We start from the raw sequence: 24,498 nt of genomic DNA, 5'->3' as shown, positions 1-24,498 counted from the left end.
AGCATTCTCATGAAATGGTCCAAAATGATAATCAGAGACAAGAGACCCTCCATTGGCCTCTTGGCAACAGGTGGAAGTTTTTACTTTCAATGATTCATGACTTCCTCATAGACAATTATAAGGGAGCAACAGTCATCTTAGCCACTAGATGAATGGTGAGCTTCGGTTAACGTAATATGATCCAACTAGGTTTCTCAAACGTCAGTTTGCAAAACGAAATTTTCAACAGGATGTTGACCATCCATCTAGTAGCAAAGTATGGTAAAAACTCTCACCATTGCCAATTTACCGGTTCTTGTTTCTGATGATATTCGAGGAGTTTTAAGACATGGAAAAAAATGCCATCAGTAAACAGTGGCGAGGCGTGAAAGATCGATTATCGATATGTCCTCATTTGAAACTGTAGAAAAGAATTGATCAAAAAGGTGTTTGTTGCGAATACTCTGTCTATCGATATTTTTCCACGGTTTCAAATTGTATATCAATCGATATATCGCATAGCACGCCACGCCACTGCCAGTATAAGCTGCGCGGGGACATTTTTTTTCAAAAAATAATACGGTTTAGGATTAGGGAAAAACAGTTGTTAGATCAATAAAAATTTGATACATTTTATTATTTAAATCTAGGAATGTACAAAATAGTTTCAAAACTTATTCGAAGTTGAGAAAGACTAGTCGCAACGTTAAAACACTTTGCGTCACTGACAGAGAGGTATGCTTCAATGTAAATCCAAAATATGCCTGCATATTTGAGGGGCTTGGTAGGCAAGTCGCTTAAGTGCGCTTTTCGAATAATTTGAGATATTATTGATTTCAAGTAAAACTAGTCTCAATGCATATTCTGTAAATATTTTGCTCCCAAATTCTAATTTTAAGCCATCAACAAGTCAGTTTGAACTTTCTTTCCACCATAGGAATCCATGTAAATTACGAAACTTCAAACATGTATTTCTCGAGATACCAAAAACTGCACTTATACGCCTTGTCCTCCAAGCCCCTCATTTTATATTCTGGTAGACTCTTTTACTCTTAACAGAATTAATATGTTTGATATGGTTATTAGAATGTGCTTACAAAATTTGCTCTCTTCGCTGAAACAGAATTTATGGTCCTAAAAGTGATTACATAAAAATATCCGACGGTTAGATGCCTGCAGTTGAAATGCAGGCACGGGTATAACCACATGATAAATATTTCAGAAATGAGGTTTTGAAAAAACTTTCGTATAGTTATGCAAACTTTTTAAATGAAAAAGACATAATCGGTAAGATACCCCAGTATAATGGGAGCCTAACTATCAATAACTGCTCATTAATGATGTTACCATCTTAAGAGCCATTAACAAAATCAAGTAAACAATTATGTCATAAATGCAAACTAAGCTAATCAGTCAGCGGCGGTGTTATCTTCTACACCAGAATTTTCAGTATTGGCGGCTGAAAAAAAATCACTTTTCGCACATTCTGCTATTAAGTCATCATTATTACAATCAAACGGTATATTGTTTTATGGAGAAATCTCCCTTATTTAATTCGACACTTACGTTACCTTGATAAACTTCTTGATATGTTTTTCTCCTATATTGTCATAAACAGTCAACTTTGCTCTTCAGTTAAATTTATTCTCAAGGTAATAAATGGCATCGATGGCAAAGCTGTAGAAATGCGTATATTGGTCATAGTTGTTTGTTGGTCATAGACCCAAAAGTCATTAGTTGTTTGCAGTTTTGTCAGTAACAGAGGTTCGAATTCCAGGATTTTCTCGGATCAAAAGTTACTGTAAGTCATATTGTTATGCTGCTATTTAGTCCTTACTTATTTTACTACAAAATATAGACAATTAGGATGTTATTCAGAACTAAAAAAAGATACGATGCAGACATAGAATTTTGGATGTTGACATTTTTTTCACTGAGGCTTTGGTGCTTAGTAAGATAATCAAAGGGTTCATTTTGGATTGTGGGGTGTAAAACTAACAGACAATTTATAATTCGTCACTGTAGGTTCACGGAAAGTTTCGCTAACATCCCAACAGCAATACCAAAAGGCTGTTTTCTCCTGTATTATGGTTTCCTCTGAGGGTACAATAAGCGTCATACGTATCAATTAGTGGACCAAATGAAACCATTCACCGTCAAGCCGTTCTTATTGGTCATTTCTAGAGAGTATTTAAGGGTAGAAACCTACGTCGTTAGAGAGAATTTTAAAGAGGAGTCGTCGCCTAACAGCAAGTTTCTCATTCTCCGCAGAGAAGCGTAGCCTGACCAGCTGAGATAGGCATTCCGACATACAGAAAAGTGTACGCCGGACATATCATGTGTGACAAATTGCCTATCTGAGTTGGTCCGGCTGTAACATATCAATGAATATCAATGGTTTGTCACAGCTTTTTACAATTGCTTCGATTGTTTGGACGGACTCAATTGGATCCTGCCGAGCAACGTGACACGTTCCTGTATTTTTCTTCACTTTTTTTCCACAAATAAACTCAGCAACATTCTGCTCTAAAATGTTCTACATATCGAAAACCAAAGTCAAAAAATGCGTACCCCCTTTGCAACGCTTCAGTATATTTCTGAGTGTGCTATACCACTTTGAGAGAAAACGCAACAAAAAATATCCTTGAATTTTTGTGTGGATTTTTTTTAACGTGCGAAGAAACTTAAGAGAGAACACGATCTTTGGTTTCAAAAATATAACCCGAGCGGCGATTTGTATCGTCACAATCGAAGATGCGCATTGTTTCATTTTAGCCAATGACATACGCTTTTTAGTTAAAGAACAGTCTTTTAAAGTTTTTAGACGTTCTGCAGCTTGAATTGATTTTAAAAGAATGGAACATCAGCCGAAATCTAATGGAATGCAAGTAGACTATTTCTGGTTAAATCCGCCTATCAGAAACGGTGTCTTTTAGTTTTTAGTTCGTGTATTTCGTCACCCCTCTGAAGTAAGGGCGTACCTCGATTCTCGCATGAGCCCCAGAAAGCATGCATTTATACGTAAAACAGGGCTCACGTGGAAATTGAGATACGCCCTTACGTCAGAGGAGCGACGATTTCAGAGAACCCACACTAAAATCTAGGCAATGTAATCGAGTGAGGCAAACGTTTATTTCAAAGGGTAATATTTTTGCGTATCGCTGGCTGAAGAGAAAATTGCTGAGCAAAAAATCAACTAAAATTCGCCTAATGATGACTAATACATGCCGTTATGAGCTTTTTGCTGTGTGAGTTTTTGCAAATTAGGTTAGGATTGCCAACCAAATTTCTGGAAATTTGGTAATCTGCTACGATTGGGGAAATCTTAACGATGACCTCCAATAGTAACTTTTACCATAGGAAAAGTAGAAGTGCGGGATCTCTGCTAAGCAGTGTCTCTGCCATTCATTTACTTTTGAACTACATCAATCATCCATTTTGGGTTCTACCTTTGTCCTGCAAATTCTTTGACACGTCCGATGTGAGCTGTTGTTTATTAAAGTACAGCAAAAATTCATATTTTATTTAACAGCTGAAGAACGTTCCAGGTACTTTGACTAAACTTCTCGACGTCCGAAATTCAACTGAGTTGGGTTACTAACTAAAGTGTCCCAACTGTATAAGGTCGTTCGTCCTGCCGTGCCAAGGAAGAACGCCGTATGAGCATTTAGGCGTTGCCAAATTATCTTTGATAAAATACGAATTTTCAGGGAAAGTGAATGATCGTCCTCCAATTTTTCAGAGAATTTTATTCGGTCAGATCTAAATCATCTGAAGATTTTAAGAATAAATATTCATGGCTCTCCTTGAAAATAAACATTTTATTGGAGGGAATTTGGCAACTCCCGAACGTTCATACGGCGTTTTTCCTTACAACGGCAGCATTGCACGGGGTCATCAACTCTCCTGCGAAGAGGTCGAAGGCAAGAGGTCGAGAGAACTGTAGGAGCTAAGGGTGCGCTTTTTGCGGTGCGCTATCTCGCGGCGGACTACTACAACTAGAAGGATGAGGCCCAAAAGTGCCATCGCAAAGCTTCCAGGCGCCTGGATCTTAGGCAGAATCATAACGGTGAAGTACATCAGACCGGATATATACCATGGTAGCCCAACTTGGTTCTGAAAAAGAGGAAAGTTTTGGATTATGATTCATACGGTGGGCTTCAATCTTAACTATCGCACAAATTGCTACTGAGTATACTCTGTCAAAAAATTGTCTGCCAGTCGGCCTACATTTGGAGACGACGGACCACACTTTCTGGTTCTTCCATAAAAAATCCTATCTGCACGGGGAAACTAATGACATAAGCGTTGTTTCTAAAATGATCTGGACATATTGGTTCCATCGAGCAAAATGGTATCCAATTTTTCGACTAAACTTGCACGAAAAACGCAACAAATTTTTAAATCCTAAAATTTCATTTGCAAATGAAATTTCTATCAGGTTTCCTTAAATGACACGAAAAAATCAGCAGAGCTTTGAACAGGAATTGTACAGTCACATTCTCGCGAATGATTAAATTGCAGGATTTAAGAATGGAGTTATGTATCTTTGTCTGTAAAACGACGAAATATGACAGTCTATGAAGAATTTAAACAAATATTCCTTGATAACTTAACATTGAGTTATTGATACCAAAGCATCAAGGTGTTTTCCGAATACTATAGGATAAAATAGACTCAATTACGAATTTGAACTTCCTTTCCTCATCCCATCCATTGAGCGTCTTAAAAATAATTTTATTAGAAATGAGAGGATTAATAGCAATTTTTGAAGAAGTACTTACATATTCGGCCCAAAACATGGGAATAATCATGTTACTGAATCGTTCAATCCTTGGAAATCCAGTTATTTGCCGCACTACTAAGTTACTTTGACTCCGCGCCCGACTCTCCATCGGCACGCCTGTCGTCTAAAACAGTAGGCAAATATCTATACAGTCCCACATTACACTAAAAAAATGAAACATGAGAAAAATTCAGGAACGTTAAATATGGCTTCGCTGATTCCGGTTGAATCTGTCAGATTTCAATGAACCAAGACAAGGTACGAAATTAAACATTCTGATACATGTTTTCTAACTAGAATTTTACGTTGAACACGATTCTTGCATTGAAAATAACTGAAATCAACCCTTAACTAAGATATTAACGTTTTAATTTTACATTAGTTAGGATTAATTGCAAAAAGGAACCAAGAGCATTCCAATGTGGCTACGATTGTGCAACTTACAATCTTTGCAAAAAATCCCTAAAATCATGCAAAAACTTAAATATACAAAGGTAGTTTTCGTCTTGAACTCATAGTTTATTGAGAGTGGAGGTATAAATTGTTTAGATGATCAGTTTATTGGATCGCATCTAGCAAAAAGGAACCAGCGCTTTTACAGCGTTTTAAAAATGTTGCTTCTTCATATTATCTAAAAAAAATTCCCAGAATAGCAAAAACTACTTGTAGTTTTTGCTTCCCACCATAAAATTATGGAATTTTTTTGGAAATTTTAATACTGTACATATGTTTAGCTTATATGTTTAAAGGAAAAGAAGAAGTTGCACGATTTTGAAAACACTAAATCATGCTGGCTCATTTTTCTACAAGCGATTCACTGGGGAAAAAAACACATTGGATCTGAAGTCCAGACTCTGAAAAGCATCGACAAGAAAAAGTACTCTTGATTCAATCAGAATCTAGCTTAAATCAAGAACCAAGCCTCTTAATTTAAGCGGATTTCGTTGTGATTCAAGCAAAAATCCGATTGAATCAAGAGTATTTTTTCATGTCAATGTTTTCAAGAGTCTGGACTCTAGATCCAATGTGTTTTTTTTTTCTAGAGTTCAGTTTATATTTGCAAGATGAAAAAGTAACGCAATCTCAGCAAAATTGGAATGTTCTTGGTTCCTTCTGCTTATAATGAAATGCAATCGTAAGATGCAGTCCAGTTGGGGACAGGCTAATGAGGAGATTTCTTCCGTCTTATTTTGCAGCTACACTGGGAAAAAAGCACATTGGATCTAGAGCCCAGACTCTTGAAAACATTGACAAGAAAAAGGACTCTTGATTCAATCAGATTTAAGCTTAAATCAAGAGGAAATCCGCTCAAATTAAGAGGCTTGGTTTTTGATTTAAGTTTAAATCTGATTGAATCAAGAGTCCTTTTTCTTGTCAATGTTTTCAAGAGTCTGGACTCCAGATCCAATGTGTTTTTTTTTCCAGCGTATGACAAAACACGCGTTCGTCGACACAATTCGTTCCGTTCGGCTGAGGATGCACCTGTGTGCGTCAGGCTCCAGCGCGATAATTCACTCGGGATGCAACTGCATCGGATTGGCCCTCCCGCCCTTGGATGAGCCCATAAAGTCGTCACCACCACGCTGCCATGCTAAGGAAGAACGCCGTAAGAACATTCAAAAGTTGCCAAATTTCCGCGAATAAAACACGTATTTTTTAGTTTTGTTGTGCAAATTTTTCCTTGAAATTTTCAGATATTATGGATTAAATTGTGTACAAAATTGTCTAAAAAAATTGAAGAAAAATATCGAACGATCTCCTTAAAAATTCGTATTTAATCGGAGGAAATTTGGCAACGCTTGAAGGCTCATACGGCGTTTTTCCTTAGCACGGCAGCACGGTGATCAATGTCGTCCGCTGCGGCGCGACGCACAATAGTCCGGGCCATTGCAATAAGTCGGATAGAATATGGAGAGTTCAGAGGCTTGTATCTTCGTTTGTGCGAAACGTAAAGGTCTGAAAATGGTATCATTGGTTATCCCGTAAAATTTTCTTCTAGACGCACCCCCTGGAATTTATAAGGTGACGGAATAGACATCAAATTTTTCAGTTTCAGTAAAAAATGTCATGTCCGAGTTTTTATTTATTCGTTCCGATGTGCGGCGGTAAGAAGCCAGCGCCGAAGATCTGTGTCATTGCGAATCGCCGCGCGTTATCAGATTCGAATGCCTTCCTACCCGCGCGTTCGAGTCTCCCAAGAAGGAGCATTCACAGCCATCCGCTGTTGCCGGATGAGTCATAAATCCGCATTGAGTGCTTTCAGAGTGTGAGGTCGGACACTGGAGGATCGATGTCAGGTTGGCTTTAGAGATAGAAAATTTCATTGGAGTGAAATTTCAAGAATGAAACTTTTCAAATTTTTGGGGATGTTTACAGATAATTTCTCAAATCTGTCTCCCCCCTCCCCCCACCACGACTTATATGTAACAATGGCGGATGTGAAAAATTACCGCTTCGAAACAAGTTCAAAAAACCGTTTTGGCATCGAGAAAAGTTTGAGAAAATACTTGAGATGTGATCTTCGAGATCTGTACATTATGTTAGAGGCAAACATATTAGATTTTTGTGTGACCAAAACAGTTTTTTAGGCGCGTTTCGGAATGGTAATTCTTTACATCCACCATTGTTACATATATGGCCTCATATCCTAGTCAGTATTTTTGTTTCACTAAAATGATGCTGCGTCCTAATCTGTGACCTTTTCAACATAATAGTTACCAATGAAGCTCAAAAAAGCAAACAAATTGTCTAATTAGGAACGGACTTTTCGAAGCACTGCAATGAAGATACGCACTTCCGAACTGCGGCCATCGATGTGTAGGCTTTAAAATCAAATTATGCATATAAATACGGGTAACGCCAAACGGTAACTTGAGTTTTGGAGATATTTACAACGATGACGGTAGATTAATCCGCCGCGTAAACATTCAAACGTTGCTAAATTTCTGCTGATATAAAGTCAAATTTTCTTAAGAAACATTGAAAAATTTACTTAAATGATTGTTCAGTTTTTCCTTAACAATCCAATCTGAAGTGTCTGAAAATTCCTTTCTTAAATTAAAGATCATGTCAATGGGAAAATTTGGCAACGCCCGAATGTTAGTAAGACGTTTTCCATTACAAGACAGTACATTGACATTTCGTCACGATGATTTCTAATACCGCCTGTGAGGACTTTTCTATCTGAAGTCGTAAAATATAATTTAAAATCAATACCTTGTTTGTCTTCATCTTGTATCCTCTCACCAGGAAACTGATCAACCCTCCATTCGCATTTTTTAAGCGAGGGGAAGTGAGTAGAAAAAGGGGGGAATAAAACAAAATAAAATAAAATGAAATAAAGTAAAATCTGGAAAAAAATAAAACAAAAAGGCTCCACCCGACACAATGGCCAGGTGTCATTAGTAGGTGTCTTATTTTCGTTTTTTTGTTTTTTGTTTATAAGCTTTCCTGTATATTTGTACTGAAACGAATCTAAAGTGACTTTGAATTTGAATTCGATATCCACGATTTGAACACTCATAAACCTAAACCCATTTGAGTTCCGAGATTTCTATGCACAATCCGACAATCGATACTCCCCCATTCAGCAGTGGGCAAAGTTCGAAAAAAAATTGAAGCAACCGATTCGGGTCTAGGTCGGATCGAAAAAACATCCCGGTAAAACGTGTTTTAGTCGAGTCTCGTAACGTTACTACTTCACGTTCGGTTTTTGCTCGCAAAGCAGCCTGTGCAATTCATTTCCGAGTGTATCGAATATTCATGATGAGTTGAATCTCTCTTTCATGCAAATAGCGTTCCTATTTGATTTTGAATTTGATGCATTTTCAGTGTGTGTGTGTTGCGTTGGGTCATTTTATATCATCAATTAGATTGCATTTTGAAAACGGAACCAAGAGCATTCCAATGTTGCTAGGATTGTGCAATTTACATTCTTTGCGATTAGATTACTGAAATCATGCAAAACATCAAGTTTACAAAATTAATTTTCTTCTTGAATTTATAGTTTGATCTTACAGCAATATTGGAATGCTCTCGGTCCCTTTTTGCAAATGCAATCCAATTCTGAAGCTAACGCATATTTTTTCTTTCTTTTTTTATAGATTGGTTTTTGGCGAAGGTCTAAACTACAAACAAGTCACATGCTCTCTCTTCAAAATTCATCTTAAGAAACGATTCGCACAATAGGAAGTTTGGAAATCAAGCCCTGAATGAGATATTAAGAGGCATTTCAGCACAAAGCAATGATAGTTAGATTATGCAAATGACATCATTTGTATTTTTTTCATTCAACCAACCTTAATTGTTACTTGTATGTCTTTGTGTTAATTTTCAGGGTTTTTTTGTTTTTGTTTTTTGTGGGATCCGTTTTTGTCATGAAATTTTGAGGAGGAAAACATGTTGTGAGGTGCTTTAATTCAAGTATGCACTGGAAAAAAAACACATGGGATGTAGAGTCCAGACTCTTAAAAACATCGACAAGAAAAATACACTTGATTCAATAGGATTTTTGCTTAAATCAAGAACAAGCCTCTTAATTTGAGCGGATTTCCTTTTGATTTAAGCTTAAATCTGATTGAATCAGGAGTATTTTTTCTTGTCACTGTTTTCAAGAGTCTGGACTCTAGATCCAATGTGTTTTTTTTTTCCAGTGTACCTTTATGCAAAGTCCATCTTAAGAATGAATCGATCGGAAAATGTTTTGAGTTGTAAGGCGAGGTTGAATTTGGAGGATTCTATTCTTCATATTTTTGTTTAGAATTTTATGAAAAAATTGTCCGTGTGACTAATTTGAAGGAACTTCCCTTCACTCTGAATATCCGGGTTTCATATTACTACTGTAGCACTTACGGGTTCGACTATGACGAAGGATCCGTGTTTATCTGCATTAGGTTCCATCCCTTTTACAGAGTCCCTCACGGAGGGATCAGCATTGAGGAAATGGGGGAATGATGAAGCCAGAGGAAAATCTGAAAAATAATAAAATATGCACATATTTTTTAAGACCGTCTAATTGAGAGAAACGAATAAATAAACAGTTAGTGACATTAATATACATTTATCAGAAATGAGATTGAATGAATAAATAAAAAATTGGAGATGCCTTTGTATCACACAAAGCCTTTGTGTGCCTTTGTTGTGCCTTGTTTGGCACATTGGAAAAAAACACATCGGATCTAGAGTCCAGACTCTTGAAAACATTGACAAGAAAAATGACTCTTGATTCAATCAGATTTAAGCTTAAATCAAAAGAAAATCCGCTCAAATTAAGAGGCTTGGTTCTTGATTTAAGCTTAAACCTGATTGAATAAGAGTATTTTTTCTTGTCGATGTTTTTAAGAGTCTGGACTCTAGATCCAATGTGTTTTTTCCACTGTATAAAAGAAACGTGTCTGTTATACATTTTTAAAATAGAAAGGAAATTTTAATATTTTTATTTGAAACTGTATATGCCAGTAAGTTGTTGGGTAGGTTTGAATTAGTACAGTGGGAATAAACTTGAATTGAACCCGGTATGTCACTTGTTTAACTTTAAACAAATTAACACGCACAATTTTATGTCCTAGGAATAAGTAGAGTGAGAGAAAAGCAAACTTTGCTAATACATAATAGAGGACACTAGCTGCATTACTTTCAAACGTCACCAATAGACGTTGAGTTTATGCCCGGGACTTATCATTGGAAGTCATATTATGATTGCATTTAGCAGCAGCCAACCAGCTCGATTGCAGTGTCATCAATCTCGTGCGATTTATTCTTCTCTGCTTCCAAAAATACCAAACATAGCAGTATACAATCGCTCTCTTTTAGAAATAACAATTTTTTTATAGAAGAACTACATTTAATTTGCTATTCTTAACATAGACTTAAAGAAAGATTGCGATGCACAATTTGATAATACTATGATCGTCCTGCATCTTTTATGCTAAGTGCGATCCATTTTAAGTAATGTTGGTTTATAATTTAGACTCTGAACTTCAAATCCTTGCTGCACACAGCACAGACTTTAAACTGTCACGTAATTTAAAAAAAAAAAAAACATATTCCTTTCTAAGCAATAATCAGCGCGTATAAGATTATTATTTCCCGGTCTCGACTTCTTTACAATGATTGAAAATGCACGCCAACAGCAATGGCGGAGCATGAGTAATCGATTATAGATTTTTTTCCCATTTGAAGCTATGGTAAAAAATCGATTATTAAGTTGTTCACTGCTAACACCTTGTCTACCGATCCTTAACTATATAGTCCAGTCACTTTAGCAATTTTCTGGGAAAATCCATGTACAGAAGGTTTTTTTTGCGGAAACGTGTTGCAATAGGCTATCAGAACAACATATCAAAAGTTTACCGAAATCGGCTGTCCGCTAAAAATTTTGAAAAGTGAACATGTGACGTTTTCTTCAGACCTTGTTCAGTGGCTACTTCCAACAAACTGAACAAGAACTTTAAAATCATGCGTTAAAACTGCTGACACTGCAAGTTTGAATCACAGTCAAACACAGTGCGGCCGGCACTGGCACGGGGCTACCGCGCACGGCGGCGCGGAACACATAGTGGCCCCTTACAAGACCGCAGGATACTTCATGCACTGCGCGTACAGCACTGTTCGCGCGGCGCATAGTAGCGCCTTACAAGTCTGCTGGATACTTCATGCATTGCGCGTATACCACGGTACGCTTTCAAGTCTATCGTTTAGAAGTGCCAGATCAATCGATAAATGGCAAAGCACGCCACGCCATCGGTCAACTGTTGAAAATCTTACCAAAGTAGCAAGGTGATACATCCGAAACTCCTGACGGCAAGTAAGGTAGGTGTGGTTGATTGAAGCATTCTTCTCCGCCATCCGCTGGGCGATTGAATATATTCGGAGGGAGTTCAAACCTGTAGGCGGTCATCCCTAACTTTTCAACATCACCTGAAAAGAATGGAGTAGCTGACTAGAGGAAAGTCTGTTTGCAATTGGTTACCGTTATTTTTATAACATTTTGATATTGTTACATTGATAAAACATGATGTCACAAACTTTAAAACAACGACGGTATCCGTTGACTGATTCGTTGCCTCTCCGACGAGGGAGCGTGAATCCATTTTGAAGTGACCTATAGAAATCATTGAGTTACATGCTGCCGTGCTAAGGAAAAACGCCGTATTGCCGTTCAGGCGTTGCCAAATTTCCTTTGATAAAACGCGAATTACCTTGTAAATTTATAAATATTTTCCTCCCGATTTTTCAGATGATTTAGTTTGCAATTTAACCTAAAGATTCTAAAAATTTAAAGGAAACATATTCATAACTTTCCAAAAAATGAACATTTCATCGAAGGAAATTTGGCAACTCTCGAATATTTATACGGCGCTCTTCCTTAGCATGGTAGTATGGGAAATGTGGCTAATTCAAAAATGGAAAAACGCCGTAATGTGGAAGGAATAGCGAACTATACGTAACCGAGTAGTAGAAATCCCTTAATTTTGGAAATATTGTGCATAAAAAACTATTTGCAAAAGCACTGCAATGATCTTTAAATTCTTCAACTTCTTCCTTTCGTTTTTCTTTCTCTCAAAGTCCCTCTGAGAGAACATACCCCCAGGATATTCTACATTACGAGGTTTTAAAAAGCGCGTTTTGTTTAAAACACCACATAGTGAAGATATGACGTTCTTCAAAATTCTCAGCGTAGGTATATCACTTCGGTTTAAATATCGACGGTGTACGTCCGCAACCACGTATCTCGGTTTGCGACGTGGCAGACTTCCTGTCATACTTTATTTTCACATGAAAAACTAACTACTCAATGGCAATTCTTAAAAACTGTAAAACTGCCGTGATTTTAGCGGCTCTGGTGCTTGCACTAGAGCTGCTATTCCGGACGGTCCCAGCTGGGGAGTATCAACGGACCATGTTACATTGGAGAGACCGCGTGTTGGTTGATGGGAATCGGCGCCATTTTCTGCTGTTTAGGGGGGACTGATTTTATTTTAATTGATATCTTTTTCCTATGAGCGAATGCTATGTTGTGTAGTGTATTTTTGGAATCATGGTGATACTGTCAATAATTCAAAACGGGTCTGTGCTTTAATCTCGCACTGGAAAAAATGTACTTTACGTTTAAAATTTGAAAATTCAAATCTATAAGTTTTCGCGCTTTTTTCGAAGAATGCCGTGGTTGGAGCTTCCTAGTCATACTACTCGACATCAGCTGATAGCAAACAAAGGTTACCAAGGAAACCGTAAACGCGTAACAACTACCTACCGTCGCCAGAGCCGCTTTCCGACGCGAATGCGTTGGAGCTTCCTGCTTGTTTCTTCTCTGTGCGAGGGATATTCCATAAAAATTTCAACCGATGATGTTGATTTGTTCCTCTTTAAAAAAATGAATTTTGAACGGCGATTTTCAAACTCCGCTAACGAGATACGTGCAGACTTACACCATCGATAAGTCCAATCGGCCTCCTTACAGGGCATGAGTTAATTTACCAATTTCTTACGAAAATACTACGAAATACTAATACTAATACTAATACTATTCTCTTTAAAATACTACGAGAAAACGAATCACCTAACGGGAAATCTAGGAATCAACTCCTGAAAATAGATGTGAGTTTTTACAGCTAAAATTACCCAAAAGGGGACCCATGGGTGTCTCGGGTTGTAGGTATTAAATTATATCTATAAAGAAAACAAAGAAACAGTAGAAACAAGGCTAAAGCTAAATTGCAATAAAGTATACGGAACGTTTCGGTCACCATTATCAACCGCTAAAAACACAATATACCAGTATAATTGGACGTATCTCTATCAAACGGAACTATGTGCATTATGACGTGAGCCCTATTATGCATGTATTCTTATGGGTCTCAGGGCTCATGTCTTAATGCACATAGTTCCGTTTGATAGAAATGCGTCCAATTTTAAGTATTTCAGCCTTGTTTCCGCTGATTCCTTGTTTTTCTTTCTACTGTTTCCATTTTGGGCTGACTGTGTATGTCTTTGTTCTACTTACATTTATAGTTGAGAGGGGTGACTCGGCACATGGTTTTCCTAAAATATCTAAGCGTATCATTTTTCGTGATGAACTGGTGGTAAGCCACTCCTTCGGTGGCACCATAAATGGAATCGCAAGTCTCGTTCCTCCAGTGGTTTAGTCGAGGACTTCCGTTAAAGTGTTCCATGGTGAAAAAGCGGCGCGAGTTTTCCGGGCCCATGAAAACCGTCACCTCGTCTTTGAAATTGTGGTAAATCTGGAATGTGATTTGTACAGCTTTTTATAACTTGAACGTGGACTTTGAAAAAATTGTGGGGCGGTAAGGAATCATTTACTATTGACAGGGTCTACAGATATTTATCGGCTACATATCGTCACTTTCCGGCCAAAGTATCAAAAGTGTCAAGCGACGTTTCAAAATTTCGGCCGTCATTTTATTTTTTTATGCCGCAATCAGACGCTGAATTTAGCAGCTGAATGTGGAAGTCAACAGTCATTGCCCAACGGCTGAAATTTAGCAAATTCGAGTTATTTTCATCCAGATGTGTATTAAATCTACTCGAATAGTTCAAACAAATTCAAAATTGGTCCGATGGTTGCTGAGGATCGTTGCTGAATTTTGCGCGTCACGCGCAAAATTCAGGCATCGGGCCGATAACCTCCACATTCAAGCCACATTCAGCTCCCACATCCAGCGTGTGATTGCGGCATTACAGAGAAATTGTTCAACAAGCTGTCCGGAAATTTCACAGGAATTTCTTTGCACTGCCGCTAAAATTCAGTGAAATTTTCAAACGGATTCAACCAACAGTTTCTCGTAAGAAAATGAAATGGCGCATAGTGGATCGAGTCAATCTGAGAGGTCGGACATACAATTTTTGACTAAAAATGCAAATTTTTATGTTTATTTCGTCATATTTTGAACTTCAAGGGGTGCTTTCAGAAGAAATTTTTTTTAACCTGTCCTGTTGACTCAATCTTCTGTGTGGCGGTGGTAATTTTGGAACGTCACATGGCGCTTTTAATACTTTGACCGAAAGCTGAAGATATGCCACACTTTTCCTGAGGAGAGTCAGCAACTTTCTGCACAGTAAAAATTTCCGTGTTTGTTGCTTTCTCTGTGTTATTTCAAGTTAAGTGTTTTTTTTTTTGCCTGATAAAGCTAAATTCCTTGGTTGCTTTTGGCGAATTTGGTGTTAAATCGACCCGAATCGTAGGTTACTGCGAGACATCGAGGCTTGAAGAAAGTTTCCTGAGAAACTTATGCACTAATTGTTGTCTTCCCAATACTCAGAGGATGTGATTTGCGAGTGACCAGCGCATTGGATTATCAATGATGAAGTTGTAGGTTCGTTCCTGGCGGCTGGCGCTTAGTTTTCAACGAGGTCGCTGATTTTTAACACAAAAATTTGGTCCCTCCAGCCGAAATATTCGATCGATTTGACACGTGGAAAACCAAAGCACAAAAAATTCACCAACGGCTTGTGTTACTTCGTCGTTGTGCTTCCCATATTAATACAATTACTTTTCCTTACTGAGTGAGACGTGAAGAATCGTGAGAACGAAAGTGAGAACGAAACTTCAGCAACTCGGTAACTCGAAAATGCTCAATTTTCATTGAAGACGGTCGATTCGCATAAATGTCATTAAAATTAGCGCATCTGGTCCAACTTGGACCTTTAAAGTTTCCTCAAGTATTTGCCTTACAGCACCAAAAATCTTTCTCTTAGGCTAAATTCTTCACCTACTGTGCCTGTGCAGTTTTGTGTGTGTCTAGATTATATTCATTTTTTCGAGTTGGTGTTTTTCCGTTCTCACTGATTCAAATTTTGATGAGGAAACATGTGCAAAAATACAATATCACTTCTAAAAATCAGCGAACATTGTAATACAATGTCTGAAAGGTAGGTAGTAGCACTGAATATATTGGTATTTGGAGTGTAGCCGAATGCTAGAGATAATGTAAAATTCTCTTTAAAGAAACTTACATTTTATTAACAAACTTTGACCGAAGCTTTTCGAAGCAAACGCTTCATCGTCAGGGTCACAAAATCGATATCTTAAAGGCCATAATTTAATTTGTTAACATAATGAAATCTGTTACCTTGATTGAAATTAAATTATGGCCTTTGTGATATCGATTTTGTGACCCTGACGATGAAGCGTTTGCTTCGAAAAGCTTCGGTCAAAGTTTGTTAATAAAATGTAAGTTTTTTAAAAAAAAATTTACATTATTTTTAGCACTCGGCTAGACTCAAAATACTAAATTATCACTTCTATTTACCTGATGGAGAAATCCCATGTTGTCATCAGGCACCAAGTTGGGAGCCATTACCCGGGCCACTTGGAGTAGAGGATCTGTGAGGTTCCACAACGTTTGGTTCACCGTTAGTTTAACGATTGGTTTTGAGTCGAGCCTGTTCATCAGAACGTTGAAGCCCATTTTCGTGAAAAAACTCGCATCCCACAAATACGAAGACATACCCTATTCGAAACAGAATTAATTCACATTAATCGAGTCCGTTGCACAGAAATTATGCACCTAACTGCATTGCCACCTTTGGATATGCGATCATCTTGACGTAGAAGAATTATACGCGCCAAATAACCAAAGAGTAAAGTTCCAAACCATGGATCAAAGCGCGAAATCAGCAAAAGAGAATGATTCGTCTTCTTTTAATATGCGTTCACGAAAAAAAAGTTGCCACGCGTGGACACTTAGGACTAGATTATTATTAATTTGCTGCCTCTGTTTCTTGCTAGATTTTAAATTTGAACGAGCTGATACTGAAAATGTACCAAAAAAATAATGCAATGACATGGCATTTTGCATCACATATTTATATCGTATTCGATGAGAGTGTGTTTCTACAAAAAAAATGAGCGTGCTTCAATCTTTTTGGAATATCTGTTTCCCGTTTTTATGAAAGTTTAGCAATTACCAGGACTGCGAGGTTCGGTTGGATGACTTCCGCTGAAAGGTTGATATTCGTCATTTCGGGTAGAAAATGGGCTGTGCGATGAGCGACGTAGGTCATGGTGCCATTGTCATTGAAAACGACATTACTGTGCCTCAATTTTTCCCTGATAATGAAACGAATAGAAAAAATTGAAAAAAATTAAACAACTAAAATCGATTGCATTGGCATGAAACCCGAAGTTTTTACAGTAGTAAACGACCCTTCAAAATCATAACAAAGGCAAACTTTTCATGAATTTCGAGAAAAAGTAAAAAACAAAACTTCGCTAATATACCCTTTCAAGACATTACAATGTTTTGCCTCCGAAGAATGTGACATTCAAGGATAAAACACTTGTAGGTTTTAAAAATCTTAAATTGGACTAAAATTTTTGAATTTTTCATATTTTTGAAGTTATTTCAATGAAGTTCATTCGTGATTCGGTGAAATTGTCCTTTTAAAATGTTAAGTAAAAAATCCCTTAATATTACCTTAAGCCTTCATTAATATTACAATGTAAACAGTGGCGTGACTAGCTTTGCGATAAATTGATTGGTCTGCCATGTAAACCTGTGGAAAAGAATCGATAAATAGGGTGTCCGCGACGAATACCTTAATAATCGATTTTTTACCATAGCTCTAAATGGAATAATATCGAAAATCGATCATTTACACCTCGCCACTGAATTTCAACCGTACAGAGCCTTCCTTGCAGGCCGATTATTGAAACTGATAGACAAAGCTATAGACAAAGACGACAAAAGGGATTTGGAGGGATCCTATTGGTGGAAGCGGGTGGTGGCATGGATATAGGAGGTAGGTGATGGACTAACTGACGGCAACCCACCAAAGACCCGAAAGTTAGTCCATCATTTTCTTCCTTAGTCTATAAGAACCAACTATGTCAACCAATAGGATCGCTCTATACTCCCTATGTCTTCTTTGTCTATCGCTTTGTCTATCAGTTTCAATAATCGGCCCGCAGGAAAGGCTGTTTGAGAAAGAACTATGAATACGGCCCTGAATTTAAATTTAGAAGAGGTTGACACAAAGATAAGAGTGTGGTACTCACCTAAATACTAAAGGACCTATTTCTTGAAAGTGAAGTTTGGTATGACTACCGTTTAGGAACTCCTCGGAGTTGGTTATGTTGAAAATGTATACTCGAAGTAGAACCTCATCCGGTGGTGTGTACCACCAATCGAAGGCTGGTAGACCTCTAACCATTTTCAGCCTCTGGAACAGAAGGAAACAAGATTGGTGGTGATCAGTGACACTGATTCGGACGAAACCGTGCGGCTTGTTTAAATATGTTAAATGTGTAAAGTATGTTTTAATAGTTATTTAAATATATATTGAGATCAATCACTTTTCAAAAAAAAGCTGTTAAACCTGAAAATTGTCTTAAAAATTGTTGTATCCATAGAAATTAACTGTCTAGTAACAGAGCCCGGAAAAGAGTTTTACTTTCTGCATGGGTATCACGCGAAAAGTAATACCACAAAAAGTAACCTATGTACAGAAAATGTGTTACTTTTACACATCTTGAGCCGAATACTATTCTCATCATGAGATCGCCTCATCGTTAACACCAATTTTATCGAGGGCCCTTTGGGAAACCCAGTATATGAACTCTGAAATTTCCAGAGTTCATCTCTATTTGTCGACAAGAAATCAGAGACGATATCGACGATGAAACTACCAGACAACGTATCTCGCTTGCGGTGTTTGAAAATCTCCGCTCTCATTTTATTTTTTGGGAGGAGAACGGTCAATACCATTCCTTGAGAACGCAGAGTTTTTTTCGCGCAGCAAAGAAAAAACACAGAAGTTTTCAAGAATTGAGGTTGATTAGTTTTCCATTTAAAAAATTAATCATATCAGGAGGTCTCCATCGTCACACACTGAGATACGTGACTTGGTAGCTTCACCGTCGATATATTTCAGGGGCCTTGCGCTAAAAATCTAAGCAATGTACTCAGGCGAGGCAAAAGTTATACTCGGAACTCATTGCCACTCTTCGCTTGATGATAATTGATGAGTAATTTGTTGAGCAAAACACCAAATAAAAACGGCCGGATGCATGTCGGGGTGATCACTTTCCCAGGTGATTTTTTTAAAAAAGTGTTTAGAATTGCTAAACCAATAGCTCAACTCCTCGCTCATGAGTGACCATTCGGCACATCTGAGCGTTAAATACAAAAATAACTTTTACAAAATAGGAATAGTACCAATTCGGGGTGTCTGAAATGTATGATCTCTTCTAGCAATTGCAAAAGTAGCGGACAAAGTTTACACATATTGAACTAGGATCATCGCGAGAGATTGCTCGCTAGCGCCCGATGAAGTTTCTGTTACAGCTTCACGCGTTTCCTCCACCTGACGATTAACTTCCAATCGATTTGCTACGATTCAACACCTCGAAGTAAGTCTTCCTTTCACTTGAACGTATTTCTGCCAAACGAAACTATGTGCATCAAGACACGAGCCCTGAGATTCATCAGAATATATGCATTACGGAGCTCACTTCATGATGCACATAGTTCCGTTTGGTAAAAATACGTCCACTTCGGCAGACACGCACTCCGCACTGCCACTACAGCCAGATCTCGCAAAAATGGCAAAGCAAATATCTTCCATGCTCGATGATTATTCATACCTATTTTATTACCAACACGTTGGCTGTTGGTCTGTTATTATAAGACGGATCCTCATTTGACAGCGCGGAACGCTTGAAAATAAAGGAATAACCTCTGCTAAACAGACATTTACGATTATCACCAGTGACGAGAACGTAAGCGATCGATTATCGATATTTCTCCATTTGAAACTACGGTATAGAATCGATTATTAAGGTGTTTGTTGCGAACACCCTGTCTATCGATCCTTTACCATAGGTTTAAATGGCAGATCAATCGATATATCGCAAAGCACGCCACGCAACTGATTATCACAGCCTCGTAGACAGCATAACGTAACCGAGGGGTCGTAACAACTCAACGAAGGAGGCACGTGCAAGACTTAAATAGCTGTAACGATTATGACAGCTCATGCTTAAGCCCTGTCGCTTAAAATAGTAGATATATGATCAGGATAGACGTTACCTGCTTCCGGAAACATCGAAATGGTAAGTTACATATTGCTGAATTTCATTCTCACTCAGATACATGCATTAGCGAGGAATGGGTCCGTTGCAAACTTTTGCTAAATGCGCAAACTAATACAACTAAACCAGGACCGGATTAAGGGGATGACCGCACGGGCCGCGGCCCATGGCCGAAAATTTAGAGGGCGGCAAATTTTGCATTTTTTTTAAATGTAGGTATAAAATAAATCGGATTCAGAAAAAAATTACAAACGAGAGAAGCGTCCTTCGGTGACACAAGAGACATCAACTCTAATTAGTCGAGTTAAGAGAAACCTAACACGCAATTTCGTATGGAGCGGCGCGGCGCAGAGAGCAATGATGATGAGGACTTAAGATGAAAAGAAGCCCTCAGCGCGGCGCACGGTGAATCGAGTCAATGAGAGAGGTCGGACAAAATTTAGAAACTTTCAACGCTTATAACTCCGTTTAAACAAACATGTGATGCTCTGCAAGTGGCTCCATTGGTTTTCTCGTGAAATTTTCTTCCAGTATCACCCCTTGAACTTTAAAATGTGACGAAATAAACATAAACATTTGCAGTTTTTGTCCAAATTTCAGGTCTGACCTCTCTAATTGACTCAATCCACCGTGCGGCGGTCAGCATGTAACACATATTAGCACTTACAAGACTGCATGGATACTTCACGGATTGCGTCAAACACAGTGCGTTCAGCGGCCCGGCGGTCGGCGAGAAACGCATAGCGCCTACAAGATTGTAGGAATACTTCACGCATTGCGCCAAATGCAGTGCGGCCAGCGCGGCGGCGCGGCGGAAGTTAAAATGATTAAACCATATTTATGTTTGTTCTTGCATAATTTTTACGTTCATTTCTTACAAATGGAAGGCCTTGCTCACACAGAGATAGGTTTACGGAACTTTTGGAACGGTGAAATTTTTGCACGTAATTTTCATTTCGAACGCTCACTCGTTTCAGCAGTTCCAATGAGATGCCGTGTATTTTGTTCTTTACCACCAGTTCCTAACCTCTTTCTGCGCCGGAGGATATGGGTAGATGGTATTGATCATGGCCTCAAAGATTACGGATAAAATGAGGGAGAGGTACGTTGCAGAGGGAGAAAAGAAAAGATTACATAAAAAAAATCGTGATGGACGGTGACTTGAACTTGACAGTGAATCGCGGGGCGAGCGCGCGGGCATAATAAAAATTGCGTCAGAGTCGCGGACTGCGCTTGCTGTGCGAGAGCGGTCAAAAACCTTGATGAGGGAGCGTTTCGTGAATACAGGATGCGATCGAATCCGTTGAGAGTGACGAAATCCCGTCGCTCAAACGGAGCTGTGTCGTGCTTCACCTGCCCTCTCCGACTCGTTATGAGTTTTCGGGATGCATCGCATCAATAGTCTGATAATTCTGATGACCAGGTGATTGACAAAATGGAGATGTTGCATCGGACGAAATGAAGATGAGGAATTTGCGATTTGACTGTTGATTCTAATGTAAAAGTTGACGAGAAACACGATGGTGCCACTGGTTTTCTCTGAAATCATCCCCCAAGCTCAAAAAAAGCTCTCAAGTTGAGGCCAAAATGGAGGGGATATCCCACTATCCTGAGAGTCCACCTCTACATCAGGACAAACTCTCCATGCCAAAATAGGGAGCAAATACATTGGCAGGGTTGCCACTTTATTTGGGGACTCCAAAACTGAAAACACGGCATCCCTGCTAATGTATTTGCTCCCTATCTTTGCATGGAGAGTTTGTCTTGATGTAGAGGTGGACTCTCAGGATAGCGTGGGATATCCCCTCCATTTTGGCCTCAACTTGAGAGCTTTTTTTGAGCTTGGGGGATGATTTCAAAGAAAACCAGTGGCACCATCGTGTTTTTCGCGAACTTTTACATAAGAATCAACAGGCAAATCGCAAATTCCTCACACATGCAACATCTCCATTCTGATGACCAGGTAGCTGATTGACGAAATTGATAGATAGAGCGATAGACGAAAAAGACAATGGGAAAATAGAACGATCCAGTAAAATTGGGCAACTCTTCTTTTTATTCTTGGAGGATAAAAGCAAGATCTATCCACATAGATCAGTCATTGCGCAGGTTAGAGATCAGAGGTTAGACGCGAAGTTAAGATTAAATTTCGAAGAAAGTGTCTCGATGTGCTATCGTCCTCGGAAAAAGGGACCTCGGCGGGCTGATAATTGAAATTGATAGACAAAGCTATAGACAATAGAGACATCGGGAAATTGGATTGATCCTATTGGTGGTAGCGGGAGGTTGTAATGGACAGAGAAGGTATGGGTAGTAGACTAACTAACGGCACGACCACGAGCGACTTTATTGGCCCATCATTTTCTCCCACATTCTGGAAGAACCATCCATTCCAACAAATGACCGCTTACTTTTCCCTCCGTCTCCTTTTTCCATCGCTTTGTCTATCAGTTGCGATAATCAGCCCGCAGGTGTTACTGCCATAGCTTACACTGGAAAAAAAAACACATTGGATCTAGAGACCAGACTCTTGAAAACATTGACAAGAAAAAGGACTCTTGATTCAATCAGATTTAAGCTTAGATCAAAAGGAAATCCGCTCAAATTAAGAGGCTTGGTTTTTTATTTAAGCTTAAATCTGATTGAATCAATAGTATTTTTTCTTGGCGATGTTTTTAAGAGTCTGGACTTTAGATCCAATGTGTTTTTTTTTCCAGTGTAGAGTGTTTTGAACATCTCCTTGGTCTTTTCGAATCAATGATCTTGAATGACTATTATAGATGATCTTGGAGAGTTTAACGAAAGAGTAGGAAAGAAAGCATAATTCACAAAGATGCGGATTCCGAAACTGACATGTTTAAGGATATGGATCGATGCTATATATTGGTGGAGGCGGGTGGATGTGATGGAAAGAGGAAGTGAAAGAAAGTATGTAGAAAGCAACTAACGCTTTTTTAGCCGTTTTAGAAAATAAGGTCAAGAGGTTTAGCGGTCCCGTTTTAGAAAATCGCTTGAATCAACCGAAGTTTTGAAATACATAAACTGTAACATTTATTGGGAAATAATTAAACCAAATTCATTGAATTCTTAGGCAAAGTATTTATTATTAACATATTAAATGTGACTAGCTCTTGCACTGAAAAAGGCGTATTTGAACATTTCCAATTTAAATTCAAAATTTTGGATTAAATAAATTGTATTTTAAGAAAATATCATTAATACATTAAAGATAATTATAAGGGTCATTTCAAAATTAACCATTAATGCAGTTTCCCTGAAAACTGCACTGGAAAAAAAACACATTGGATCCAGAGTCCAGACTCATGAAAACATCGACAAGAAAAAATACTCTTGATTCAATCGGATTTTTGCTTAAATCAAGAACCAAGCCTCTTTATTTGAGCGGATTTCTATTATATTACTCTATATAAAGCTGCTGTTCCCACTCACTCTGCCCCCCCTAGATAAAAATTGGCCGAAGCGATTTCCTTTAAAATTGGTACACGCTTAGCTATTGTAATGAGGAGTTGATTAAAATTATTCCCATTCAAATCCGCTGCCTCGGATGCCCGCAAGAGCGAAAAGTTATTCTCCATATAGTATTACATTGGAGATACGCGGTTGTTTACGCGCATCGCGCCGAACAGGTTCAATCCTGTTGCGTGACGTCACTGCCTTATAGACGAAATTTAAGGTTTTAGGAGGTATTTTTCGACGAATGTTTGTGAAAATTGGTAAGCGGGGGTATTTTTCTCGGGGGATCTCGAATTTTTGGTCGGATTTTCAAAATCTCAAAATCCAAGATGGCGGCCGTGGCCTAAAATGCTAAGTCGGCTCCTGTTTGATCGATTTTCGTGAAACTCGGTATACATAGGTATTTTTCGACGAGAAACTCGAATTTTTGGTCAGATTTTCAAAATTTCCAAATCCAAGATGGCGGCCGTGGCCTAAAATGCTAAGTCGACTCCTGTTCTATCGATTTTCGTGAAACTCGGTATCCAGGAGTACTTTTCGACGGGGAACTCGAATTTTTGGTTAGATTTTCAAAATTTCAAAATCCAAGATGGCGGCCGTGGCCTAAAATGCTATATCGCTTCCTGATATCGATCTGATTTTTGTGAAATTCGGTATTAGGGGGTATATTTCGACGGGAAATTAGAATTTAAGGTCCGATTTTCAAAATTCAAAAATCCATGATGACGAACGTGGTCTAAATTGCTATCTTGGCTTCCGATCCATCGATTTTTGTGAAATTCGGTATTAGGAGGTGTATTTCGACGTAAAATTAGAATTTTAGGTCCGATTTTCAAAATTCAAAAATCAAAAATGGCGAACGTGGTCTAAATTGTTATCTCGGCTTCCGATCCATCGCTTTTTGTGAAATTCGGTATTAAGAGGTGTATTTCGACGGAAAACTCGCATTTTTTGTCAGATTTTCAACATTTCCAAATCCAAGATGGCGGCCCCGCATGGAAACGCGGTCCGGACTCCTAGAACATCAATTTCTGTAAAACTTGGTGAAAAAGAAGATTAAGACATAGATGTTGTCTCCTCATCAATGTTAAAAACTGTGCGGGGCGGTGGCGGCTCGCGGAGCGAGTCGCAAGTTCGTCGCGAAGCGTAGAACTGGGGTCCAGGGGCACTCCCCGGCTAGACGTGTCAGCTCGCAAAGCGAGCTAAT

The 24,498-nt window shown here is 38.5% G+C and overlaps 1 protein-coding gene across 6 annotated transcripts in view; it reads right to left on the bottom strand.

Annotated features, from left to right (window-relative positions):
• Positions 1-597: 597 nt before the first annotated feature.
• Positions 598-24,498, bottom strand: part of LOC109042338 (scavenger receptor class B member 1) — an 88,867-nt gene continuing 64,966 nt past the window's right edge. For all 6 annotated transcript variants that reach the window (XM_072305659.1, XM_019059021.2, XM_019059022.2 and 3 more), the window contains exons 4-11: positions 17,784-17,947; positions 16,694-16,835; positions 16,036-16,236; positions 13,770-14,007; positions 11,531-11,683; positions 9,617-9,735; positions 4,764-4,889; positions 598-4,095 (exon numbers count right to left, since the gene is read on the bottom strand). In XM_072305659.1, the coding sequence (XP_072161760.1) occupies positions 3,877-4,095; positions 4,764-4,889; positions 9,617-9,735; positions 11,531-11,683; positions 13,770-14,007; positions 16,036-16,236; positions 16,694-16,835; positions 17,784-17,947 (1,362 nt within the window). In that variant the 3' untranslated portion in view covers positions 598-3,876. The remainder of the gene's footprint in view (positions 4,096-4,763; positions 4,890-9,616; positions 9,736-11,530; positions 11,684-13,769; positions 14,008-16,035; positions 16,237-16,693; positions 16,836-17,783; positions 17,948-24,498) is intronic.

The sequence above is a fragment of the Bemisia tabaci genome, unplaced genomic scaffold (genome assembly GCF_918797505.1).
Source record: "Bemisia tabaci unplaced genomic scaffold, PGI_BMITA_v3".
NCBI lineage: Eukaryota > Metazoa > Arthropoda > Insecta > Hemiptera > Aleyrodidae > Bemisia > Bemisia tabaci.
The sequence above is the reverse complement of the archived record's forward strand: the minus strand, read 5'-3'. Positions and strand labels throughout refer to the sequence as shown.